Genomic DNA, 23,822 nt, shown 5'->3' with positions numbered 1-23,822 from the left:
TGTGCTATACAGTGCTGATCGAACATGATTTTAAACTTTCTCCTCTCCCTGTCTTCTTGGGTTCAGGGTCTCTGTGCCTGGGACACTTGAACTACATTTTCTGCCTTCTTGACTACAATTCTACTCCTCAGCAGTGCCAGTTACATGCTGGAGGATAATAAGAGTTGCTGTTTTAAAGATCAGCAACAATCCTTAGTGTTTTAAGTTTCTAGAACCATGTGCAACATGAGGTAGGCACTTGTAAGTAGGTAGAAATGATAGTGGTAGTGATTTGTTAAAAAACAAAATTCAGGGGCTTCCCTGGTGGCACAGTGGTTAAGAACCCGCCTGCTAATGCAGGGGACACGGGTTCGAGCCCTGGTGAGGGAAGATCCCACATGCCGCGGAGCAACTAAGCCCATGTACCACAACTACTGAGCCTGTGCTCTAGAGCCTGCGTGCCACAACTACTGAGCCCGCGCGCCTAGAGCCCGTGCTCGGCAACAAGAGAAGCCACCGCAGTGAGAAGCCCGCGCACCGCAACGAAGAGTAGCCCTCGCTCACCGCAACTAGAGAAAGCCCGCGTGCAGCAACAAAGACCCAATGCAACCAAAAAAAAAAATTAAAAAAAAAAATTCAACTGAGTAAATTGGCTTTATTCAACAATTCACGAATTGGGCAGCATCCAATCTACCAGATAGACAGGAGTTCCAAGGAGCTATACAAAATTAAAGACTTTTACAGGCAGAAGGAACCAGGAACAAGGAAGTAATACTAGGCAAAAAAAAAAAGCAGGTTGGTCATACAAGGTTACTTTCCTTTAAGGGACTACTGGAGTCTATCAGGCAGATTACCCAACTAGTGCTGATCAGGCAATTCCTGATTGACTGGTTTAAGATTCCATTTCTGGGAGACCTAACATTGTAATTAAGTTGTCTTGGTTTAGTGACTTGGAGCTTAGCATAAGCAACCCCATTTGGTGCCTCTTATTAAAACAAGGCACGTTTTTAACAGCCAGAAGTATAAATAGTAGTAGAATAGTGGTAGTAGGGTGTGGACAGTCCTGGGAGTTAAACAGTGAGAGTTTTCTTCAGAGGGATAACCTCATTTCACAAGGTTCTCCTAAATACCTAAAAAAAAAAAAAAAAAAACCTATAAATTCTCCTACCTAATTCAGACATCCCTATGCATAGAGACCCCCCCTTTATTAACATCACTATAATGTATATCTTCCCTTTACCTAGATCTTCTAGTCTAATAAATTTCCGAATGTGCTGGATTCTCGCAATTTCTATTCATGGCTCAGAAATATTTAGTAATCAGCAGAGGTCCCCAGAGAAGCTAGTAATAAGAATCTAGCATATTCACTCTATATCCATAGTTTATCTGTAGCTATCTACTCACAGATGTTCTATACAATATCAGCATGCTTCATTATTTCTACCAAAATTGTGACTAATAATAATGAATAACACTTATTGAGCACTCACTATAATCTTTGAATATGTCATCTCATTTAATTCTCCCAATACATCTATGAGATTGATACCATTTTACAATTGGGGAAATTGAGGCTTAGAGGGATTTAGAGACATTAAGTAATCGAAAAAGTGGTAAAAATCAGGATTAGAACCTGTCTGATTTATAAGTTTGTGTTATGAACTGTGCTACTCTACATCCCAATCGTCTAGTTCAGTAGTTCAGAGCTTCACAATAATTTTAATATCACAGCACACATGTAAAGCATACATTAAAAGTACACATTGAAACACACAGAAAATATTTCTAGGTACTCTAGGGTAAAAGGACCAGGCTGCCCACATCCATACACAACTGAGGGATGGGAATGGGGGGCCTCCAGCCACACTAAAGGCTGAAGAGGTTAACATCTCTACACAGCTATGTCATTTGTGACCCAGCACAGTGCCAAGACTCATTTTGTGATGTTCCAAGAACTTGTACATTTTTCCAGTTTTCACTTTCCACCATTAATATTATTTCTACCCAGCTGTGGTTTGCCCAAAACCTCAGTGTTAATACATGGTAGAGTCAAGATGAACCCAGGTTTTGGCTTCTAAATTCTAATAACATGTCTGTTCTTCTCAGTGACCTTATTTCTGGCTGTTGGTTTTGAGTGCTTTGAAGGCCCTGGACCTGAAACTCAATCTTCCAACTCTGCCATCTGCCACTATAAAGAGATCCAAAAGCAGCATAAAATGGATCTTTGGGTTCATACAGTCTTCCCTCTAAAGGGGCTGAAAATTTTACGACCCTCAAATGGCCAAGCTAAACACTCAGTTATTCAGGGTGTAGAATTCCTCCCTCCAGATCCCAAGATGAATTCAAAAGGTACTGGAGACTTGACTTAGTGTGGCCACAGCATGGCTGAATATAAAGTATTTTTATTTTTATTTTTTGGTATTTTTCTGTTCCTTTTCTTCATTCCATAAATGCGAATAATTGATATGCGCTATTCTGCAGTAACTACTTTTCCTATATATTAAGAAGCACATTTTATCATTGTTTCCCTCTTAACTTTTCACCACCAACTCCCAAACTTATTTGACACTGGAAAAAAAGCAAGTGGGACATTGGGGGAGAATCACTGCAGCAAACTGGTCCCTTCTTTATGATAATCCTAAACAGAAGCTAGAAACTGGATAAAATTAGGCTGCAAAAGGAATAATAATAATAAATGACAAACATATCTTCTCCTAGACTCTAGAATTCCAAAAATGATCCTGAGAAGTCCCTATGAAGACAATCAGAATTATAAAACTATACTAAATGAGAAAAACAAAATGAAAATTAGTGTACCTGAGATGACAAAATCTGATTTTTTTAAATGTTCATCTATATAAGATGCTTGTGTATCCGTAAACTATCTCTGGAAGAATACACAAGAAACTGACAAAAGTGTCTCAGCAGAGTGGAAACGGGTGGCTGGGGGTGGAAATGAGCTCTCTACTCTACCCTCTTGTGTAACTCTAGTATTTTATACATATACCACCATTTCAAAGTGATTTTTTAAACTCTATTTTTAAAATAAAAAGAGTATTTTAATCAACCTAAAACGGCAAAATTTTTCCAATATTTAGGTTCAAATCATTATCTAAACCTATACTGACCTCTCTAGGCAAAAGTGTGTTACTGGAGCCCCAACCAACTAGATAAAATTGTGGATCACTGTTGAGTTAATAAGATGTAGTAAATATACAAGCAGCAATGAATACTGGTTTTCCTTAACCTACAGTGAGGGTGTGATGAAGAACATTACTTTTAAATAAAATCTCTAACCTGATCAATAGAGAAGGGAAAGTCTGGAAGTCACTGTCTGACAAGTCAAGTCTCTGCTCCTCTGTTTCAGGTGAAGTATTTTCTTCCACAATAACGAATGTTGAAATCTACTTCAGAGAGAGAAAAACAATTTTAAGTTAGTTAATAAATATACAAAATACCACCAACTTTCACCTGGCCAGCTATGAGATGAGTGGGGGCTCTAGACCCAGGAATAGGGGCTCTAGACCCAGGAATAACATTTGAGGTTTTAATTTCTTTTTTCTGACCTTAGATGAAAAAAGAGAGACAAAAAAATCCAATAAAGCTTTAAGTGTGAAAGTAACAGAAAGTTCCATAACCAGATCCTAACTACTGAACTGACATAAGAAAGAAGGGTGAATAAGGAGGGGGAAATAACTTAGAAATAATAAAGGGAACCAAGGGAAGGTGAATGAGCTGTTCCAAAAAATAGTTTTCTTTCATTTAGAACACTAAAAATCATGACACTGATTATACAGTGAAATCACCTAGCTCAGCAGATCTCAAAGTGTGATCCAAAGACCCCTGAGGGCCCCCTCCCTTTTTCAACTACTTATCTGTGTTAGGCTGGGTTTTCTCATACTTTTCAACCAAAACAAGATATCATAACAGATTGAATTCAGAAACAGATGAAAATCCAGCTGTTTTCTATTAAGCCAGACATGAAAGAGATTTGCAGAAATGTAAAACACCATTCTTCATACTAAATTTTCTTTCATTTAGGAAAATACATTTTTCATTAAAATATTATCTATGTTAACATTATGTAATGGGTTTATTATCGTTATTTTAAAATTAATAAATAAATGTTTAATTTTTTTCTCAGTTTAATTTCTAATATACTAGTATCAATAGATCCATAAATAGATATAAACCAATCTTTGGAATCCTTCATAATTTTTAAGAGTATAAAAGGATTCTGAGACCAAAATGTTTGAGAATTGATCTAGCTAAATAAATTCAGTCTTGTCAATATTTTTCAAAAAGCATTAATCCTCCTCCCCCTTCCCCCCATTTAGAATATGTTCACAAATTTCTCCCCTCTTAAGTATCCAATTATTCCCTCTTTATATTGTCCCTGGAATCCTTGGTCTAAAAGAAAAGAAACCCTTTAGAATTGTCCTCTAACACAGACTCCGTGAGCCTCAAAAAACTGTATTTAAAGACTATATTTTGAAAAAAAAAAACAAAAAGACTATATTTTGAGCAGAGAACAAGAAAGATCGAGTTTCTGTTCTCACTGAGCTGACATTCTAGTGGGAGTAGTTAGACACAAACAAAAATAAGTAAATATATATTGTAAAATAAATAAATAAAGACTATATTTTGGGAGCAGTTTTCTCAGGGTTACTTGAGATGCTGCCTCCCAGGCTTGAAGTCCTCAGTATGGCCACCAGATAAAACATAACTCTTAAATAAATAAATAAGGACTATGTTTTAAATATCCTTTAAGCTGGAGTTTGATTTCTTTTTGTCTTAATGTCTAACGGTATGTAGATCCATGCTCATTATCATTCCTCCGTCAGTAAGAGTTTTCTCTTTCTCTCTTCCTTCCTTCCTGTCTCCTTCTTTCTTCCTTCTTTCTCTCATGTGCACTCAGCAAGCATGATTTAAAACTTTTAACAAGACAGAAGGAAAAAATGATCCCCGCTACGCTTACTGCCCATAGCAGACTACCTCACAAGACATTTCCTGTCATAACTAACTGAACTAAACCTTTTACATAATCTTATAAATAAATTAATGGTGACTAAAGCTTCTCGGTTCAGAGAGTGCAAGGAAGCACAGAGATACGGGCACTTATCACCAAAACAGACTCCTTCTTTAGGACCCTGATCCTGGTTCAGACCCTTGCTATCTAACTCCCGAAAAGCTTCCATACTTGCCCCAAACTATTGCCGACCTCAAACTAGCCTTTTGTGTTGTTTTCGCTTAAAGGGGTCATGCCCATATACTCCCAGACTCCGGCAGCATTTTGCCTCACAGAGCACCAAGGTGACGTCTGGAACAATAAAAGGCCTGGTTCCACCTTATAAACCAGAGGGAAGAACTTTGACGGACCCACATTTTTCCCTCTCTCTTCCCTCACCAATGCTGCCTTAAGCATGGCATTTAAAACCGGAGGTACCACAGAACCAAAACTCCTTGACTTCCCTCAAAGGGTAAAACAGTGGCTTTCCAGCCTCTCTTCCCCATCAACAACTCCCCCACCATGAGAAAATTTCTCCTCAGCTCCCCCTCCCCACCCCCAACCCGCGGAGGCACCAGGATCCGCATTCTCGCTCAGGTCCGTCGTCGCCCGCCATCGCCCGCCGTGATATTGAGTTACTTTTGTTTGTTTGTTGGGAGTAAGTTTGCGGTTAGAGATTCTGAGGACAGGGGTTAAGAGTTGGACGGCACCCTGAAGAGAAAACTTCTCAGGCGACAGGTGCCAGGATTGACCACGCCTAGCACCTTCAGCTGCAAGCGGAGAAGCACCAGCTACCTTCTGGAGAGATGAGAACCTAAGGGCGAGGAGCACAGTGGGCTAAGGCAGAGATTCTCCAAGCATCTCGAACCTCGAACCACTTTTCCCGCCACCAGGGAAAGGCGCGAGGCTACGCACAAGCTCCACCTCCACCCCCACCGGCGGCGTGCTCGCAGGGCTAAGGCGCATGCGCAACTGGAATCGGCTTCTGCGTCTGCGCAGCTGAGTTATTTCCGCCATCTTCCAACAGAACGCCCTGTAAAACTACAAATCCCATAACCCTCGTTGGTCTCACTTTTTTTAGGTGGCAGCAATAGCGCCTGATCGTTCAAGATGCACATCTTCCTTTTACTAACTTTTCTCTGCCCCAGACTGCCTTTTCCTTCCTCTGGGAATCGTGCACTGATTCCCATTCTTCCTCTTACTCTCCTTCATGCCCTTATTTTGGTATTTTATTTTGAGACTATCCTTAACCCCATTCTCGCCTCTTCCTCCCTCTTCTCAGCCACAGGACCCGCACCCCAAGCGCTGTTGGCAAGGAGAACGAGCCACCAAGCACCCTCTGGAAAGGCCGTCGAGTAGCTTCTTCCCCATTGACTGAGGCAGGGGGTCCCCAAAGCAGGCCAAAGCCTCTTCTCCGCCCACATTCGTTTTTATATAAGGCGGCGCGAAGCCGCAGCGTGTGCTCGGGAAGGCCTGCGTACGAGGGGGCGGTGGTGGTGGGTGTACTGCTATTGGTGGCTGTGGTGGGCGTCGGGGTCGCTCTCCGCGGGCTGGGGGGCTCGCGCGCAGACGTCGGGTGGTGGGCGGAGGCGTTGGTGTCCGGGCGGTGGGTGGGGAGGCGGAGAGGAGGGCGTAGTGTTCCCAGGTGATTGCGATTGGGGGAAGGTGGAGGAGCAAGAGAACTACTCGGCCATTTCGGGGGAAGAGGAAGTTGGACAACATTGCCTGTTTTAGTATTTTTTTTTTTCCAGTTCAGCAGAGAATATTTTCCAGGGGGTGAGTTAAAATGACCTGTCGTATTATACTGAGAACAGTTCGTAGGAAGACGGGCAGTACGCTCCTCTCTTTCCCCTCCCCTACTTTTAGGTGCACCCCTCCGCTCCCTCGGAAGCCCTTCTAAATAGGTGGACAAGGGGACAACCAGGTCATGAATAATTCATGAGGGCCGCCCCGTTCCTTAGCCGCGCCCCTCCGAGTCGTGCTGACGCATGATGCGTGTACCAAACCTGAGGAAGCAACGTAACAGTCCCCGCCCCTAGCACGGAGGGCGGGGCGTCTTCTCCAGCACGTGCTGCATCTACCCGCGCAAGCCCAAAAGGGTGTGCGCAGGCGCTGCCCACTAGGGGGAGGAAGGAGGCGGGGTAGGGAGGTTGCTGGTTTAGAGCCGGGCGGAGACCGCTGAGACTCATTCCTCAGGAGCAAGGGTCGGGTGTCAAGGAGACCTTTTCACACCAGCTCCCCGTCCCCCGCCTACGGTGGGTGGGATCGCGCGGCAGAGACAGAGGATATCAGTAGGGACGGACATAGCTGCGAAGGGAAGTAGGGTGTCAGTTTGGGGTGGTGGGCTTTTGTGGGGGCTGAGAGGGGCTATATTTAAACTCCCGGAGCCGTTAAGTTGGTTCGTACTCCGATGCGCGCGCAACCAGGGTGGTGGCGGAGTGCGCATGCGTGATTCCAGGGCGAGAGGAACGCGCCCCAGCAGTGCGCGCTCGCGGCGAAGCGGTAGTGGTAGTGGAGAAAGGGGTCGGCGCACGCGCGGTTGATTCCTCGAGTTCGGGTCTCGCGGGCATCTTGTTTTGGTCTCGCGGGCGAGTAGGGCGCGCTTCGGGGGAGGCGCTTGGGCGCGAGACTAGGGGAGAGGAGCAGAACTGCGCGCGCACTCGCGAAAGGGGGGGGAAGCGAGCGGGGTCTAGGAAGGGGGGTTAAGCCCCCGGTCCCCCCGGTTGCCCTCGACTGGGACGGAATAAGGGGAGGAAATGATCGAGATGGCGGCGGAGAAGGAGCCGTTTCTGGTGCCGGCCCCGCCGCCGCCGCTCAAAGATGAGTCGGGCGGAGGGGGCGGCCCCACTGTGCAACCGCACCGAGAGGCAGCCTCCGGGGAGCTCCGCGGCGGAACACAGCGTGGGCCGGGCCCGCGCGCACACTCGGCGGGATCCCCGGCTTCTGGGGCCGGCAAGGAGAGCCCCGGGGCTGCATCCACCCCTCGGGGCGGTCAGTCGCAGCAGCAACGAGGGGGCGGCCCCCAGGCGCAGTCGCACGGGGAGGCCCGCTTGTCGGATACCCCCGGGCGAGCCGCTCCCCCGGACGTGGGGGAGGAGCGACGGGGAGGGGGCGGAACAGAACTGGGCCCCCCTGCTCCTCCTCGACCCCGTAATGGCTATCAGCCCCACCGGCCCCCTGGGGGAGGTGGGGGCAAGAGGAGAAATAGCTGTAATGTAGGGGGAGGTGGTGGAGGCTTCAAACATCCGGCCTTCAAGAGACGCAGGCGGGTCAATTCGGACTGTGACTCTGTCTTACCCTCCAACTTCCTCCTGGGGGGCAATATCTTTGATCCATTGAACCTGAATAGTCTCCTGGATGAGGAAGTGAGCCGCGCACTCAATGCGGAGACCCCAAAGTCATCCCCACTTCCGGCCAAGGGGCGAGATCCAGTGGAGATCCTCATCCCCAAAGATATTACAGACCCTCTCAGTCTCAATACTTGCGCTGATGAGGGCCAAGTAGTCCTTGCTTCGCCACTCAAGACTGGTCGGAAGCGGCATAGACACCGGGGACAGCACCACCAGCAGCAGCAGCAGCAGCAGCAGCAGGCAGCTGGAGGGAATGATAGCCACTCCGTGCTGCCCACAGCCCCCCTCACTTCCTCACTCCATGGGGAGGGCACCCCGCAGCAGCAGCAGCAGCAGCAGCATGGAGGCCAGAACCGGGACGCCCCCGAACCCTATGAACTCAACACAGCCATCAACTGCAGGGATGAGGTCGTGTCTCCCCTTCCATCTGCCCTACAGGGTCCCTCAGGCTCCCTTTCAGCCCCTCCAGCTGCCTCAGTTACCTCTGCACCCCCGTCTTCCTCCTCACGACATCGCAAACGTCGCAGGACTTCCAGCAAGTCAGAGGCAGGGGCTAGGGGTGGAGGCCAGGGTCCCAAGGAAAAGGGCCGAGGGAGTGGGGGAGGCCGCCACCACCTCCACCCACTACCTGCTGCGGGCTTCAAAAAGCAACAGTGCAAGTTCCAGTATGGGAATTTTTGCAAGTACTATGGGTACCGCAATCCTTCCTGTGAGGATGGGCGCCTTCGGGTGTTGAAGCCTGAGTGGTTTCGGGGTCGGGACGTCCTAGATCTGGGCTGCAACGTGGGCCATTTGACCCTGAGCATTGCCTGTAAGTGGGGCCCGTCCCGCATGGTGGGCCTGGATATTGATGCCCAGCTCATCCACTCGGCCCGCCAAAACATCCGACACTACCTGTCCGAAGAGCTGCGTCTGCCACCCCAGACTTCTGACGGGGCCCCAGGAGCAGAGAGTGAGGAAGGGACCACAACCGTCCGAAAGAGAAGCTACTTCCCAGCCTCACTGACAGCCAGCCGGGGTCCCATTGCTGCACCCCAAGTGCCCTTGGATGGAGCAGACACATCCGTCTTCCCCCACAATGTTGTCTTCGTCACGGTAAGAGGGTTCACAGGCTCTTGGGATAGGGGCCAGGAATAAAGATGAGATTAAATGGGAACATGGCAGGGAAAGGTTATGACCCAGAGGGTGTCTGTGCATGCACCCCTCCCTAGGAAAACCAAGTCCTCGAGAGAAGGGTCTGAATCTGCGATTGATTCCACAGGGTGTGTCTCCCCTCCTATAACCTGGGTCGGGGAGATGGCGGGGGGTGGCTCTACTTGGAGTCCTTTCTCATGACTGCAAGCCCCAGAATTGGGGCAGACTCCTCTTGCCCTGCTCTTGGCCAGTACTGTAATCCAGACCTGTCGACCTTCCCCGTTAGAGGATGTGGTCCAGATGAAGACTTGTTCTCCAACCTACTGAAGGTGCATGAAGGGATGGGTTTCAGACATAGAATGTCTTGGGATTGGGCGGGGGGGGGGGGGGGGGGGGAGGATTAGGGTAGTGGCTGACTAATTACAGTTTCTGTCCTTTGATAGGGACCTTGTTTGCATTAGATGCAGAGTTGATTGTCAGTGGCCAGGAACCTAAGCGGCTTGGCCTTAGGTCATCTCCATACTGACCCTAGATGGTGGGATGGGGAAGCGTCAGAAAGAGTACCGTGGGGAAGCAGGAGAGAGTACCATGTCTTCAGTGTCTGTCCCCTGACTGCAGGTGGATTCCCATAAAATGCTCCAGTTAGGCCAGCTACAGGAATAGTTGGCAGTGTGTTGGGTTACAACCTAGAAGAATGGACTTTGCAGAGGGTGGTAATGATCTTATCATCTAGAAAAGGTTTCCTGAGGGATGGGGTTCTTCCATTTCTCTGGGAGAAAAAGAATAGGTCTGAAACTTTGCCAGTCCCAACTACAGGGAAGGAACCCACAGGTCTCCCCTTTCAAACCTGGGTTGGGGCCTTTTGCATAACGTTGAATCTCTCAGCTTAATGACTGTGGGGTGGGAATAAGTAGTGGACAGGGTCTTGGGAGAACCCCACCATTCTTTCTCTGCAATTTGACCCCCGCCTTGGTGATCTCGTGGATAATTTGCTCAATTTAAAGTTACCCAAGCTCCCTTTTTATGTTTGATTGGCTTACCACCAATAGAAAGCAAGAAAATGAGACTCAAACAGGGCACCATTTGGGAGTTATTTTGAGGAGTGTCAGAGCAGATTGTGGCCAAGGACTAAAGTGAGGCTGCAGAGTGGGTTGTGAGGGGGCAGTGGTTCTTTTATGCCTCTGTTGACCTCACCCCCAATTCTTGCCCTCAGGGTAACTATGTGCTGGATCGAGATGAGCTGGTGGAGGCCCAAAAACCCGAGTATGATGTGGTGCTCTGCCTCAGCCTCACCAAGTGGGTGCATCTCAACTGGGGAGACGAGGGGCTGAAGCGCATGTTTCGCCGAATCTACCGGCACCTACATCCTGGGGGCATCCTGGTCCTGGAGCCCCAGCCTTGGTCATCCTACGGCAGGAGAAAGACTCTCACGGTGAGTTGGGGTTTCTGTGGAAGCTGGGCTTCTCCTTCCTTTAGTTGAGGCAAGGAAGGCCTCAAAGAAGCAGAAAGAGGACTTTCTGAACAAGGTGAAAAGGCCCCCTGGGTGGGCATCATCCTCCACCAGCAGAGAAGGCAACGAGCTAAAGTGATCCCTTGCCCTCCTCCCTAGGAAACAATCTACAAGAACTACTATCGAATTCAGCTGAAGCCAGAGCAGTTCAGTTCCTACCTGACATCCCCAGAGGTGGGCTTCTCCAGCTATGAGCTTGTGGCCACACCCCACAACACCTCCAGAGGTAAGGCTGGCTTATTTTGTTGGGGGAGGAAGGGAGGCCAGTCCTGGTGCAGGGTGCAGACCCTGTGGAGTCTTAAGGTCCTGCCAACCCCTCCTGATTGCACACTCTTCCCTCAGGCTTCCAGCGTCCTGTGTACCTGTTCCACAAGGCCCATTCCCCCAGCCACTAAGTGGCTGAACAGAACACCTGAACAGAAAGTGTGAAGCTGCCCGCTGCTCCAAAGGACCTGGGGGGGGGAAAGGAAAGTATCCCAAAGTCTTTTCTTTCTGCCTCCAAAAATAGTTCCCTCTCCTGGATCTGCAGAGAAAGCTTTTCCTGTGTTGCTGCCCCAGCCTCTTCCCTACACCTCTGGCACCTAAGCAGCAAGCCCAGCTGTGCTGGAGTCACCATCATCTTCCTCTCCCCTAGCCCACTGGGCTGGATGGCATGGACTGTTTGCTGCCCTCTGTTCTCCGAGGGCATGGGAGGTGGGGGGTATCAAGTTCTCTAGCTTCTTCCTCCTGTTCTCCCAAGGAGAGATTCCCATTTCTCCTCGGCCCTTGTCCCTAGCTGCGTTTCAGTGGACCACGGATAGATGGACTGAGGGTTAAGAGGGGGACGTTGCTGGGGAGGCATGCAGGTACTGTGAAAATCCTTCCCTCTGCTGTCCCTCACTGGGAGAGGGGGTTGGGTTTGGAATGTGAGAACAGCACAATAAACTTGATGTTTAGGGCAGTGGCCCACACACCTGTGTCTGGCACATTCTAGTTCGGGGGGGGGGGACGGGGGACGGGGGTGGGGGTGGGGATGGTGCCTCCTGGTAGAACCTGTGCTTCCTCTCTGCTCAAACTATAGTCTTAAGGAAGAGGGCAAGTTTTTCAATGGTTGGGAAGGTTGCTGAATGCTAACGAGACCCACACACAAGTGTACAGAACCCTAGGCCAGGAAAAAGGGGTATGTGAACTTTGACGTGAAACTTGAAAAATCCATCTATCCTCCCCCAAAAAAACTGACAAAATTTTTTTACATAAGCTTTTGGCACAAGGCTAACTTTGGAAGAGTTAACCGTGGAGTCGAAGTGGAACTAGGAAAAGGCACTTTTAGGACCAGACCACCTGCCTGCTCTACTTCTCATCACTACCAAGTTCCTTTAAAGGAGGGCCAAAACCTTGGCTTTCTGGCAGCTTCCAACCTGAGGCTTGACCCCATCTCAAGGCTCCCAAGAAGAGTCCCATTTGTTAGCAAAACCACTTTATTCTCATAGTTTAAAAACAAAAAAATACGAACTAGCAATCCAGGGAGCCTCCAAGTCTACGCTTCCCATCGCCTCAGTGTCCGATGCATAAGGAAGGTATCCTCTGAAGGGCGGGGCCGGAGTTGAAGCCGGAGAGGGGGCAGACCTTCCAGGGTCAGGTGTGGAGATTCATAAAATAATGTTTCTGGATCACACAAAATGGTCATGTCTGGCCCTGGCCCAGGTGGCTCCTATTGGAGCACAAAGCAAGGTTACCCTCGGGGCGGGGACAAAACCCCTGGCAGTTGGGGAGGAGGGGGGACGGGGCAGGGGAGACTCAAGCCCAGGTCCCTCACCTTTGGAGGCGGGGTTCGAGCCTGTGGCGGCAGGAGCGCCAGTTTCTCCCTCAGCGCGGCGTTCAGAACCTGTTCCTCGGGCACCTGCAGGCTCACCAGGTCTCGGAAGAGCCGCTTGGAGCGCGGCACGTTCAGCCCTGAGATCGCAGGAGGAGCGGAAGTGAGCGGCGCCTCGCACCCCCGCTCCCGCGCCCGGCCGGCCGCCTGCCCCCCTCACCCTCGGCCACGCTCTCTTCCAGGCTGCAGCGGGTCTGGAACGACTTTCTCAGCTGTTCTTCCACGGCCTTCGCGGCATCGAACTGGCCCCCGGCTGCGGCCCGCGCGGCCTGCAGCTCGAAGCTCAGGGCCAGGCTGCTCTGCTGCGCGGGCGTCCCCAGGTCCTGCGGCGCCGCGGGCTTCTCGCTCGGTGCGGCGGCGGCCGGCGGCGGCTCGGACCGTACCGGGGAGGGCGGCGCCAGGCGGAAGCGGACCTGGAAGCAGAGAGCGGGGCGGTGAAGAGGTAGGCGCGGGGTCGTCGGCGGGCTGGCGGCCAGGTCTTCCCCCAGCTCACCTGCCGCCCCTTGCGGGCCCCGCCCCGCCGGTCCGCCCGCCCCTTCCGCCGTCCCGGGCTGCAGTTGGACCGCCCGCGCCCGGGGCTCTCGGACAGAGGGCTCAGGCTCAGGTCCAGGCCGGGCTCCGGCACTGGGGCTCCGGGCTCGGGAGCTCGGGGTTCTGGGGGTGGCCCTGGGTCAGCCACGGCCTCTCCCCCTTCCACCGACTCCAGCTCTGACTCCTCACAGCCCATCATCTTGGGGTGTCTGCAGGGGTGCGGGGTCGCTAGGGGCCAAGGGTCACGGGAGACGGACTCGCCACCTCCTCTTCCCCGCCCCTCTAAGACCGGGCTACCGAAAACCGTTAGCGCCCGCCCCGCCCTATTGGTGCGCCTAAGCGTCACTTCCGTTGCCCAGCTCCCCGCCTTCCGGCAGGCTTCCGCCCACAAAGCCTCGCCCCGCCCCCAGGCCGGGGTTTTAGAGCTGAAGCCCTTGGAAGCTCTACGGGTCCTCATTAGGACCATTTTCATTTAGAAACTTGCGGTACGGCGTCGTTGCCCTATTCAATCGTCACCACCTGGCCTCCGCTGGAATCCGGAGTGTGTCAGTCCTCCCTATTAACGGTCCAGCGTCCCCATACTGGACCTCCCTACTCCGTGCCTCCACAGCATCTCCGGGTGTTCCGTCGCCTCCGAACTCGGACCGGAGCTTCCCAGTTTGAGTGAGGGCGTGGCTCGCTGACTCCAGCCTCGGGCTCCCTCCTAGGCGACCGTGGTTGCCTGGGCGACAGCAGCCTCATTCCGCCTTGCGGCCTTTTGTGACTTTTTCCCCTTCGAAGATCCACTAAAATATTCATCTATATAAAAAATAAATATCTGCATACAAGTACAGTTTTAAAAAAATTTTAAAAGCTATATAGAACTTAATACATACACACACACATACACATACACACGAGTACAAAACTGGGAAATGTTAATGAGATTGGTGGATTATGTGAATGGCAACATCCTGGTTGTCACAGTATAGTATAGTTGTGCAAAATGTTACTGCTTTAGTCGGTTCATGCTGCTATTAACAGAATACCACAGACTGGGTGGCTATAAACAACAGAAATTGATTTCTCACAGTTCTGGAGGCTGGGAAGTCCAAGATCAAGGTCCTGGCAGATTCCATGTCGGGTGAGGAACCACTTCTTGGTTCATGGGTGGCTATCTTCTCATTGTTCCCTCACATGGTGAGAGGGGCAAGGGAGCTCTCTGGGGTCTCTTTTGTAAGGGCACTAATCACCTAATCACCTCCCAAAGACCCCACCTCCAAATACCAACACTTTGGGGATTAGGTTTCATTATAGGAACTTTCAGGGGACACAAACATTCAGTCTATAGCAGTTACCATGGGGGAAAACTGTGGAAAGTGTACGAGGGATGTTTCTGTATTATTTCTTACAACTGCATGTGAATCTACAGTGATCTCAATAAAAGTTTTAATTAAAAGTAATGCTGGGGCTGGGAAGAAGGGCAGTGTATGAGGGTGGGTGTATAGAGGAAACAAGATTAGCCAAATGTGGGTGATTGTTGAAGCTGGGTGATGGGTACATGGGGGTTTATCATAATATTTTTCTTTACTTTTGTATATATTAGAACAGTTCTATGATTTTAAAAAAACCTTTGGGTTTTTGGGTTTTTTTTTTTAAAGGAGGCTGAGATAGCTTTGGCACCCAGGAAGTGTTGGAGCTGAAACTTGAAACTGCACCCTATCCCCCAACCCTCAGGCCTGGGCTGTGATGATGGATATAAATGCCCTACAGGAACCCTAGCCATGAATTCAGTAAACTCAATTCTTCAGTCTTAAAATCTAGCCACTTCACCTCACATCAATCAGAATGGCCATCATCAAAAAGTCTACAAACAGTAAATGCTGGAGAGGGTGTGGAGAAAAAGGAACCCTCCTACACTGTTGGTGGGAATGTAAATTGATACAGCCACTATGGAGAACAGTATGGAGGTTCCTTAAAAAAATAAAAATAGAACTACCATATAATCCAGCAATCCCACTCCTGGGCATGTACCTGGAGAAAACCGTAATTCGAAAAGATTCATGCACCCCAATGTTCATAGCAGTAATATTTACAACAGCCAAGACATGGAAACAACCTAAGTGTCCATCAACAGATGAATGGATAAAGAAGATGTGGTGTATATATATATATACAGAATGGAATATTACTCAGCCATAAAAAAGAATGAAATAATGCCATCTGCAGCAACATGGATGGACCTAGAGGTTATCATACTAAGTGAAATAAGCTAGACAGAGAAAGACAACTATCATATGATATCCCTTATATGTGGAATCTAAAAAAATGATACAAATAAACTTATTTACAAAACAGAAATAGGCTCACAGACACAGAAAACAAACTTATGGTTACCAAAGGGGAAAGGGAGGTGGATAAATTAAGAGTTTGGGATTAAAATATACACACTACTATGTATAAAATAGGTAACCAATAAGGACCTACCGTATAGCCTATATAGCACAGGGAACTATACTCAGTATCTTACAATAACCTATAATTGAGGAGAATGTAAAGACAATGAATGTATGTATAACTGAATCACTTTTCTATATACCTGGAACTAACACAACATTGTAAATCAACTGTATTTCGTTAAAAATAATTAATTAAATAATTAATTTTTAAGCAAAAAGAATAACTATAAAACATTTTTTAAAAATCTGGCCACTACCTCTTCTTAGGCCTGGATACAAAGATTAAAACAAGCCATTACCGGGAATTCCCTGGCGGTCCAGTGGTTAGGACTTGGCGCTTTCATTGCTGGGGTCCTGGGTTTGATCCCTAGTTGGGGAACTAAAATCCCGCAAGCTACGCAGCACGGGCCAAAAAAAAAAACAAGCCATTCTGTTTGCCAGCTTATGTTATGGGCCTCCAAGAAGTGTAAAGTTCACCGAACAACTTTAAAGAAACAATATGAATATGAGGATGGGTAAGTGGAGGTGAGGGAATGAGGGGTCTCAGTCCAACCTCCATTCTGCCTAGGATTTTTTTGGCTGGAATTGCTTGTGCTCTTTTTTTTTTTTTTAATTATCACGTACATATTTATGTTAATACAATTTGATGTTGCTCTTCCTCTCTAAAAAAAGAAGTCCCCCCTTTAAGACGGAAATGATAAGCAAGGAAGATTCCTTCTCTATCCTGAACTTCAGAGTCCCCTCCTGGCGGCATGTTCTAGAGCTGTATCCTCTTCTGCAAAGATGGATTCCAGTTACACACCACACCAAACCAAGCCCTGACTGGGGGCAGTAGAAGGTGCAAAGGGGGAACCCAGGAGGAGGGAGTGAGGAGAGAGATTGTAAATGTGGTCCAGGAACTGACCCCCCCCACCACCTACTCAAAGCAAAGGAGAGGAGAAACAGAGAAGCTTCCCCGAACCCCGTTAACTGAGATTGCCAAGTGAGGGGGCCCTGCCCGAGCCCTCATCAACGAGCCCCTCCCTCCACTCTCCAGGCTAGGGAGGTCCCACCTCTGCATCACTTCCCATCCTGGGAAGGGTGGGAGAGGAGAGAAGAAACAATGCTGAAGGAAGAGGGAAAGGAGCACAAGAAGACCCCCAGGAAGAGGTCATGCTTCGCGCTCTTGGGTTTTGTCTTAATGGGTTAGACTCACCAGGCAGTGGTGCTCCCTTTACTCATCTAGGACAGGCAATCCCAGACACGGATCCTGGCTTGGGAAAGACAAGGCTAGGTGCTGGAAGGGGTCATTCAGGTTCATCCCTGAGGTTCTGCTGGGCCAGACACTATAGGTGGGCTAAGGTGGGACAGCAGACAGGACAGGGTCAGAAGTCCTTCAAGGGACCATGCTGTTGAGTAGCACCAGCATGCATCCAGCACAGTGGTGTGACTGGGACCATGGCAGCAGGCAGCTAGGAAGACCCCCCCAGCTGAGAAGGCAGGGGAAGAGCCAAGGTTCCATCCAGGAAGGCACCTCCAATAGGGCCCAGACACGTCAAAGAGATGAGGCAGCAACCCTCCGCCACCACCCTCTGCAAACCCCATGTGCAGGGACCCCTCACTTCCCATCTCCCACTCCCAGACTGGCTGCTGCCGAGGGGTCAACCCAGAGACACCTCCACACTGTGTCCCTGTCACACAGGGGGTGCTGGAGGATGGGCGTGGCTGACCTTGCACTTCAACAGCTGTAACCCACCCCCCAGCCACACACACATCCAGGCTCCCAGCCCCAGTGTACTTTCCCATCCTACCTAATCTCAGGGGTTGGCAGGGTAAACCACCCCCCAGCAGAAGGCCTGAGCCCTCCACTCCTTTCTCCCAACCCAGAAGGAACAGACCGACATCTGGAGGCGAGGGCACAGATCCGGCTGCCCGCCAACGCACTGACTCTGAGCCCCTCGGCCTGGCCCCTCCAGAAGCAGGGAAAGGAACAGGAGGGCCAGGATGACACCGCTTATGTCTGAGTCTCCAGGGATATGGGATGAGACCAGCTTCTGGGATGAAGGAGAGTTGAGGGTAGGGAATAAGGTCTCATTCGGAAGAATCTGTCCACAGTCTGGGTGGGGTAGAGAATGAAGAAGGGGAAATTGGATGAAACTAGGAAAACAGAGAGAAACAGATTTTCAGGGTTGGAGGTATGGAGAATTCAGTGGAGCTGGGCTTGGCAAAGGGGAGAGTACTGGATTGCGAGCCTGGGCTTGCTGGGGAGGGGATGTCCTTGATGTCAACATAGGGAACAGAAGTTGATGCCCATTGGTTAAGGCCTAAAAGAGCCTGGGGAGAGGCTGGTCAAAAACCACTGGAGCTACAAGAAAGGGGATAGAGGCCATGAGCAAGGTGGGTGGGGTTAGAGCCACAAAACATATGGCCATAAACCAGGAAGATGGAGCCATGGGTAGGGGAAATTTAACTATGCAGAGGGACACATGGTAAACTGCTGGCCTTACCCCGGGATACAGGTCCTAACAGATCTCTGCCTGGCTGAGAGTCGGCACCTCAAAAAAATGGGATGGGGGCAGTCTGTTACTCAATGAGGGTGGGCACACAGGATATGCTGGGGGATCCCTAGGGTGAAGGGTGATTCCGCGGAAACCTCTAGATCAAACAGGGAGATGCTGGCGTGAGGTCTTTGCACAGCCCGAGGCTGGCTGGTGGAAGAGAAGGATCAGAGTCCCTCTGACTCCACCCTCTGCAGTGGTCCCAGGACCATCTGCCAAATGTCAACCCAACAGGAAAAGACAGGGTGGGGCGGGGGAAGGAGAGGAGGGGGAATGCTGGAAGGGATGGGAAACAGAAAGTTTCCAGATAGGGATGAGAGGTGCTCTAGGCGAAGAGGCGAGACGGGGGGTCAAGGGGGGCAGAGACAAGGTATTGGGGGCTGGGACATCATTAAGTGACCAAGAGGCGGGGGCCACGTTCCCCAGCAATAACGTCAGCTTGGGCAGCTGTGCAGAAACTTGAGGAGGGACCAGGGCCAGGGGTAAAAGGGAGAAGGCCTGAGAGGGAACTGAAGCTCTGAGGTCCTGCCTTGGTCCTGAGGCTGCAGGGGGTTCCAAGATGGTGGAGAAGGAACCCTGGCCCAGAGCCCACTGGTGTCCACCGCTGCTGAGGCTATGGGAAGCTCGGGTGGGGCAATAGGACTCTCCTCCCCAAAAACTACTGGGACGGGGGATCCCAGCCTCCGCAGACCACCACCCTCCCTTGGCAAAGCCTGACCCAGCTCCCCAAACTCTTCCCCTTTATCTCAACCTGTGTCTCTGCCCTCACACTCTCCCCACCTCCCCTAAGCTGCCCCCAAGAGGTGCCCAGGCACAGACTGAGCCCTCTCCCAGGACCTGCAATGCAGAGGGGATCTTAGAGTCTATGACAAAACTGACCCAGGGCCAGCAGCTGGTAGGTGCAGAGCCAGGGCCTGAGCCCAAGGCACCCTCCTCTGTGTGGTGCCCAGCCTTCCTCTCCCCACCCGCCATTTATGCTCAGGCAAGAGGGTGGCCATGTTCCCCAGAGCCCAGCACAGGCCCACCACAGAGAGAGAAGATAAATATTTGCCAAATAAGAAAAAAGTATTCTTTTCAGGTTTTAAACACTATCCCTGATTCTGACAATTTAGGATTTGACTAATATGATGATTTTTTTTTAATTGGCCCAAAATTCTTTGGCATTCCTTCCATTGAGAGGCGCAGTGTACGTCCCCTCCCCTTGAATGTGACTCATGTGCGCCTTCACTGAAACAACTCTGCCTCCCACAAGCCAACCACCGCACTAGCTGGGAACTGGAGCAGGAAGGAGGGCAGGTGAGACGGCCAGCCTGGGGGTAGCCCTGCCGAGGGTCCCCCAAGGAGCCAGGTGGTCTCCTTTTGTTATGTAAATCAAGCAGCTCTCCAGGTAACCATCACCTTTCCTCCTTTTCTGTGGCTGCCAGGGAGCTCAATGCTAAAGTTGGGCCAGATTGCAGTAACTGACATTGGCCTAGGTTTCTAGCACATTTAGCTCCTTTGAGACTTTAAAAAGTAAATGTAACACCTACATCACAGGATTGCCGGGAGGATTACAAGAAGACATTTAACATCTTTCAGAACCCACTATATGCTAGGGGTTATGCTAACTGCTTGACACAAAACCCTGTGTGGTATTATCATCCCCATTTTGCAGATGGGGAAATACATCCGCATACAAAGAGGCCAAGTGATTTGCTCAAAGTCACACAGCAAGTAGGTATAGGAAATGGGACTACACGCTAAGGCTCTTTTCGTAGATCTAAAAGATAATGCATGTGTGAAAGCACCTAAGTCAACAATGGTTTCCTTCCTTCCATCTTCGGGCTCCCTCAGCACATCTGACCATCCCTCAGCTGGGGCATTTCTCACCTCGCATTGAGACTATCAATTTACCTTCTCTCAGCTGTGTACTGGGCTGGAGTGAATCACCTTCAAAACTGCCCCAGGCAGGACCTAGCACTCAGTAATTTGTTTGCTGAGTGAATGAAAACCACACCACTTGTATTCCATTACTCACTGTAAAGCTCTTTCATTCATCCCACAAATATGTACTGAGCACCTATGCTGAAAATCTAGGGCTGCAGTTAAGTCCTCTGTGGACACAGCTTTGTTTAATCCTACCAATCACACTGTGTGTTTGCTGTGGATGCTGTCATGCACATTTTTGAGGAGTCTAAGACAGTGGCTCTCAAACTCCAGCACGCATCAGAATCCCCTGGAGATCTTGTTGATGGGCTCCACCATAGAGTTTCTAATTCAGTACGTCTGGAGTGGGGCCCTAGTAATTGTGTTTCTAATAAACTCCCAGGAGACGCTGATGCTGCTGGCCCCTGGTCCACACTCTGAGAACCACAGCTAGTAAGGGGTGAGGTGTCGGTCTACACCCAGGTCTGTGTGACTGCCCAGGCTCTTACCCACAATCCCTAGTGCTTCCTAACCTGAGAGCAGGGCAGGTGGCATGAAGGAGGCCTTTAGGCAAGTTCTGTTTGCACAACTTGGGGAGAAATGCAGTCGCCCTTCTGGTCTTTCATGCCCCTCATCCCCACCCCCAGGTGAGCCTACCTGGAAGCTACTGAGAGTCTGGCCTAGAGCTGGTCCTGGAACCTCTCCTCCTTACTTCTCAACTCCTTTCCTGGCTGATTCCCACAACTTGTAGACTAAGCCAGGGCTCCCTAACCCCCGGGGCCACAGACCGGTAATGCAACAGGGCCACACAGCAGGAAGTGAGCAGCAGGTGAGCGAGCGAAGCTTCATCTGCTGCCCCCTGTCGCTCAAATTACCTCCTGAACCAGCCCCCCCAGCCCCGCCAGCCCCCGCTGGTGGAAAAATCGTCTTCCACGAAACCCGGTCTCTGGTGCCAAAAAGATTGGGGACCGCTGGACTAAGCGATCAACACTTACGTGTGTATTTGGGGGAAGGCTGGTGTAATAATTGACCTCTCAAAGATGTCAGGTTCAATCCCAATTACCCTTAAAAGAGGGAGGCAGCAGGACACTTGATACAGAAGAAAAAGAGACAATGTGACAAAGGCAGAGATTGGAGTGACAGCAGCCACCAGAGGCTGGATGAAACAAGGAATGGATTCTCCTTTAGAGCCTCTGGAGGGAGAACAGCTCTGCTCACACCTTGATTTCAACTCAGTGAAACTGATTTTCAACTTCTGGCCCCCAGAACCCTGAAAGAATGAATTTCTGTTGTTTTAGGCCACCAAGTTGGTGGCAATTTGTTACTGCAGCCTCAGAAAACTAATATAGCTGAAGGAAAGGTCTGGGCTGCACCTCAGGCTCAGGCCACCATGTCCCGCAGGATCTCACCCACACCTTCACCTTGGCAGCATCCCCATCCTTGGAGGGCTGGGACTGGAGGCCCTGTGGTGGGAAGGATTTGGCCATGAAGGACCATCGTTCCTTTGAGGGCTTCTCCAGGCTCCAGAGAGCTGCCAAGGGAAACTGGGGCAAAGGCAGGAGGAGAAAGGGTGGGTGGTGGGAGACAGGTGGAGTGTTGGGGGCACTGGGGAGGGGAGCCTGGTGTTGGGATTACAGAGGAATGACTGGCCCCCCTGTGGGTCCCTCTGTGTGGGGAGAAGGAAGCGGGAGCCATGACAGCACAAGGGGAGGGGTGGCCATGGGGCGGCCTGTTGTGTGGAGAAGTTGATGGGGTAGGTCTACATCCAGCCATGCCCACCCAGGGGCCCCCAAGATCTTAAGCTACTGGGGGTGGCCACCCAGCTGGTCACCAATCATGCTCAGCAAGTGTCAGGCTGCCGTGGCAACCAGGAAGGGTACTCAAGAAACTGAAGCCTTAGACACTAAGTTTTAGGAAACGTAGGCTGCTAGCAGAGACCTAGGAATCAGGAACCAGCCCCCTGCCTGCAAGTTACTCCCCACACACATGGTGTCAGTCCTTCAACCTGAGAGTACCCCCAAATGCCCAGTACATTTCCTGCTGGCATCCCAGGCCGAAGAAAGGCTGCTACCCAGGCAACAAAGGGTTGAGGCTGGGTTGATTCTGGGCTGGAGGGACAAAGGAGGCTGCAGGCGGGGACTGGGTAGTCTAGCAGGAAGTGAACTCGGTGGAGAAAGAGGCCTTTTGACACCAATCAGCAGTGTGCTGTGACCATAGCACTGAGACCACATCTACAGTCCCAGGTCCAAAGTCTGCCCCTGGGGGACAGGGAGAGGAGTAGGAGGGACTCACATCGCACAGAGGACTGGGCCTGGGACCAGAAATCAGAGGATCCCCGGGCCCCCAGCAACACCATCTTTTTCCTCGTTGGGCCTCAGTCTCCTCATCTGTAAAATGGGGTGGAGGGGAGCTATACTAGTTGATCTCTGAGCACCTTCTGTTCCAGACAATACATCCCCTTCCCCAACACCACACACACACAAACACACACACACGCACTTATTTCAGTCCTTTGCCACCACCAGGGGCTAGTCCCCTCTCCTTGGCATCTCCTGCAGCCAGCCCCTTCCTCTCTCCTATCCAGGACTTCCACTTCTCCACAGGACTCCCCATCGGCCGAGGCAGCCTCCCCATCCAGCCTCCACCAGCCTCACTCCCAGCAGCAGCAACAGCTCAGGATGACTGCGTAGAGAGAGCATGCCCACAACAGCCAGGCCTACCAGACAGAACAGGAAGCAGCAGGTCTCCTGATACAGCTCAGAAGTGGAAGGTTTGGGGGGTGCTGGATGCTGAAGATCAGCGGCTCCTTGGCAGGAGAGAAAACCCTAGAAGCATGAAGTGGGTGCAATGAGAGCTAAAGGGGTGGGTGAGGTCAGATCCCCCACCAGGAACAAGTTCTGTGCCAGGGAGAGGAAAAAGAAACGTGGGGAGATGGCTGCAGGGACAGCAGGGCAGCCTAGAAGGCTACTTTGTGCAAATGAGAAAAGTGTGCCCCTTCCTCAAAGCTCTTTACTGCCATCTGATGGAAAATTGCCCTAATGGTTCTATACATCTGTCGACTGGAGTTGTGCAGTGTACAACCTGCACAATGGCAAGCAGAGGGATGGAGGAGGGGGGCTCCAGGAGAGGGAAGGAGGGACCCCTGGGTCCAGTCAGAGAGGTGGGGAAAGCAGTGGTCCGTGACAAGGGGACCGGCCTGGCAGACATTTTTTCACTCTCATAGCACTAACTGGAAACTTGCCGGAGTTACTGAACCCCTCTAAGCCACAATTTACTGATTTGGAAAATGGGGGTGATGCCTTTAGGGCCTAAGGGACGGCCTGCCCTTAGGATTATATGAGAAGCTGATGCAAATTTCGCTCGACATGAAGTAAGTGCCCGATGGTGGTGGACTTGGCAACAAGGGCAGGACACAGAGAGAGGGAAAGAGGGGGAGAGAGGCCGGCTGTTCCAGGCCAAAGGACATGGTTTCACTCGCTTGTTGAGTTGTTTTAACTAGAGATTAGCTGTCCCGTGAAACCAGTGTCTCCAATGGCCCGTGTCACCACGGGTGACCCTGAGTGTTCAAGGATAAGGGG

At 50.6% G+C, this 23,822-nt stretch overlaps 2 protein-coding genes across 3 annotated transcripts; one reads left to right on the top strand and one right to left on the bottom strand.

The window, feature by feature from the left end:
- Positions 1-6,631: 6,631 nt before the first annotated feature.
- MEPCE (methylphosphate capping enzyme) lies at positions 6,632-11,933 on the top strand. Its single transcript, XM_061208110.1, has 4 exons — positions 6,632-9,432; positions 10,685-10,903; positions 11,081-11,207; positions 11,324-11,933. Exons 1-4 carry the CDS (start codon positions 7,744-7,746, stop codon positions 11,374-11,376), a joined length of 2,088 nt encoding a protein of 695 aa, XP_061064093.1. The 5' UTR covers positions 6,632-7,743; the 3' UTR covers positions 11,377-11,933.
- Positions 11,934-12,420: 487 nt separating this feature from the next.
- PPP1R35 (protein phosphatase 1 regulatory subunit 35) lies at positions 12,421-13,687 on the bottom strand. Of its 2 annotated transcripts, none has more exons than XM_061208792.1 (4): positions 13,327-13,687; positions 12,994-13,246; positions 12,777-12,913; positions 12,421-12,671 (listed from the first exon to the last, which is right to left on the bottom strand). In XM_061208792.1, the coding sequence occupies exons 1-4, from the start codon at positions 13,561-13,563 to the stop codon at positions 12,498-12,500; spliced, it is 801 nt and encodes a 266-aa protein (XP_061064775.1). In that variant the 5' UTR covers positions 13,564-13,687; the 3' UTR covers positions 12,421-12,497. The 2 variants fall into 2 exon arrangements, with proteins under 2 accessions (XP_061064775.1, XP_061064776.1); XM_061208793.1 differs by having other exon boundaries at positions 12,421-12,625.
- Between the last annotated feature and the right edge of the window lie 10,135 nt (positions 13,688-23,822).

The sequence above is a fragment of the Eubalaena glacialis genome, chromosome 13, assembly GCF_028564815.1.
Source record: "Eubalaena glacialis isolate mEubGla1 chromosome 13, mEubGla1.1.hap2.+ XY, whole genome shotgun sequence".
NCBI classification, from domain to species: domain Eukaryota; kingdom Metazoa; phylum Chordata; class Mammalia; order Artiodactyla; family Balaenidae; genus Eubalaena; species Eubalaena glacialis.
This window is presented reverse-complemented; position numbering and strand designations above follow the sequence as displayed.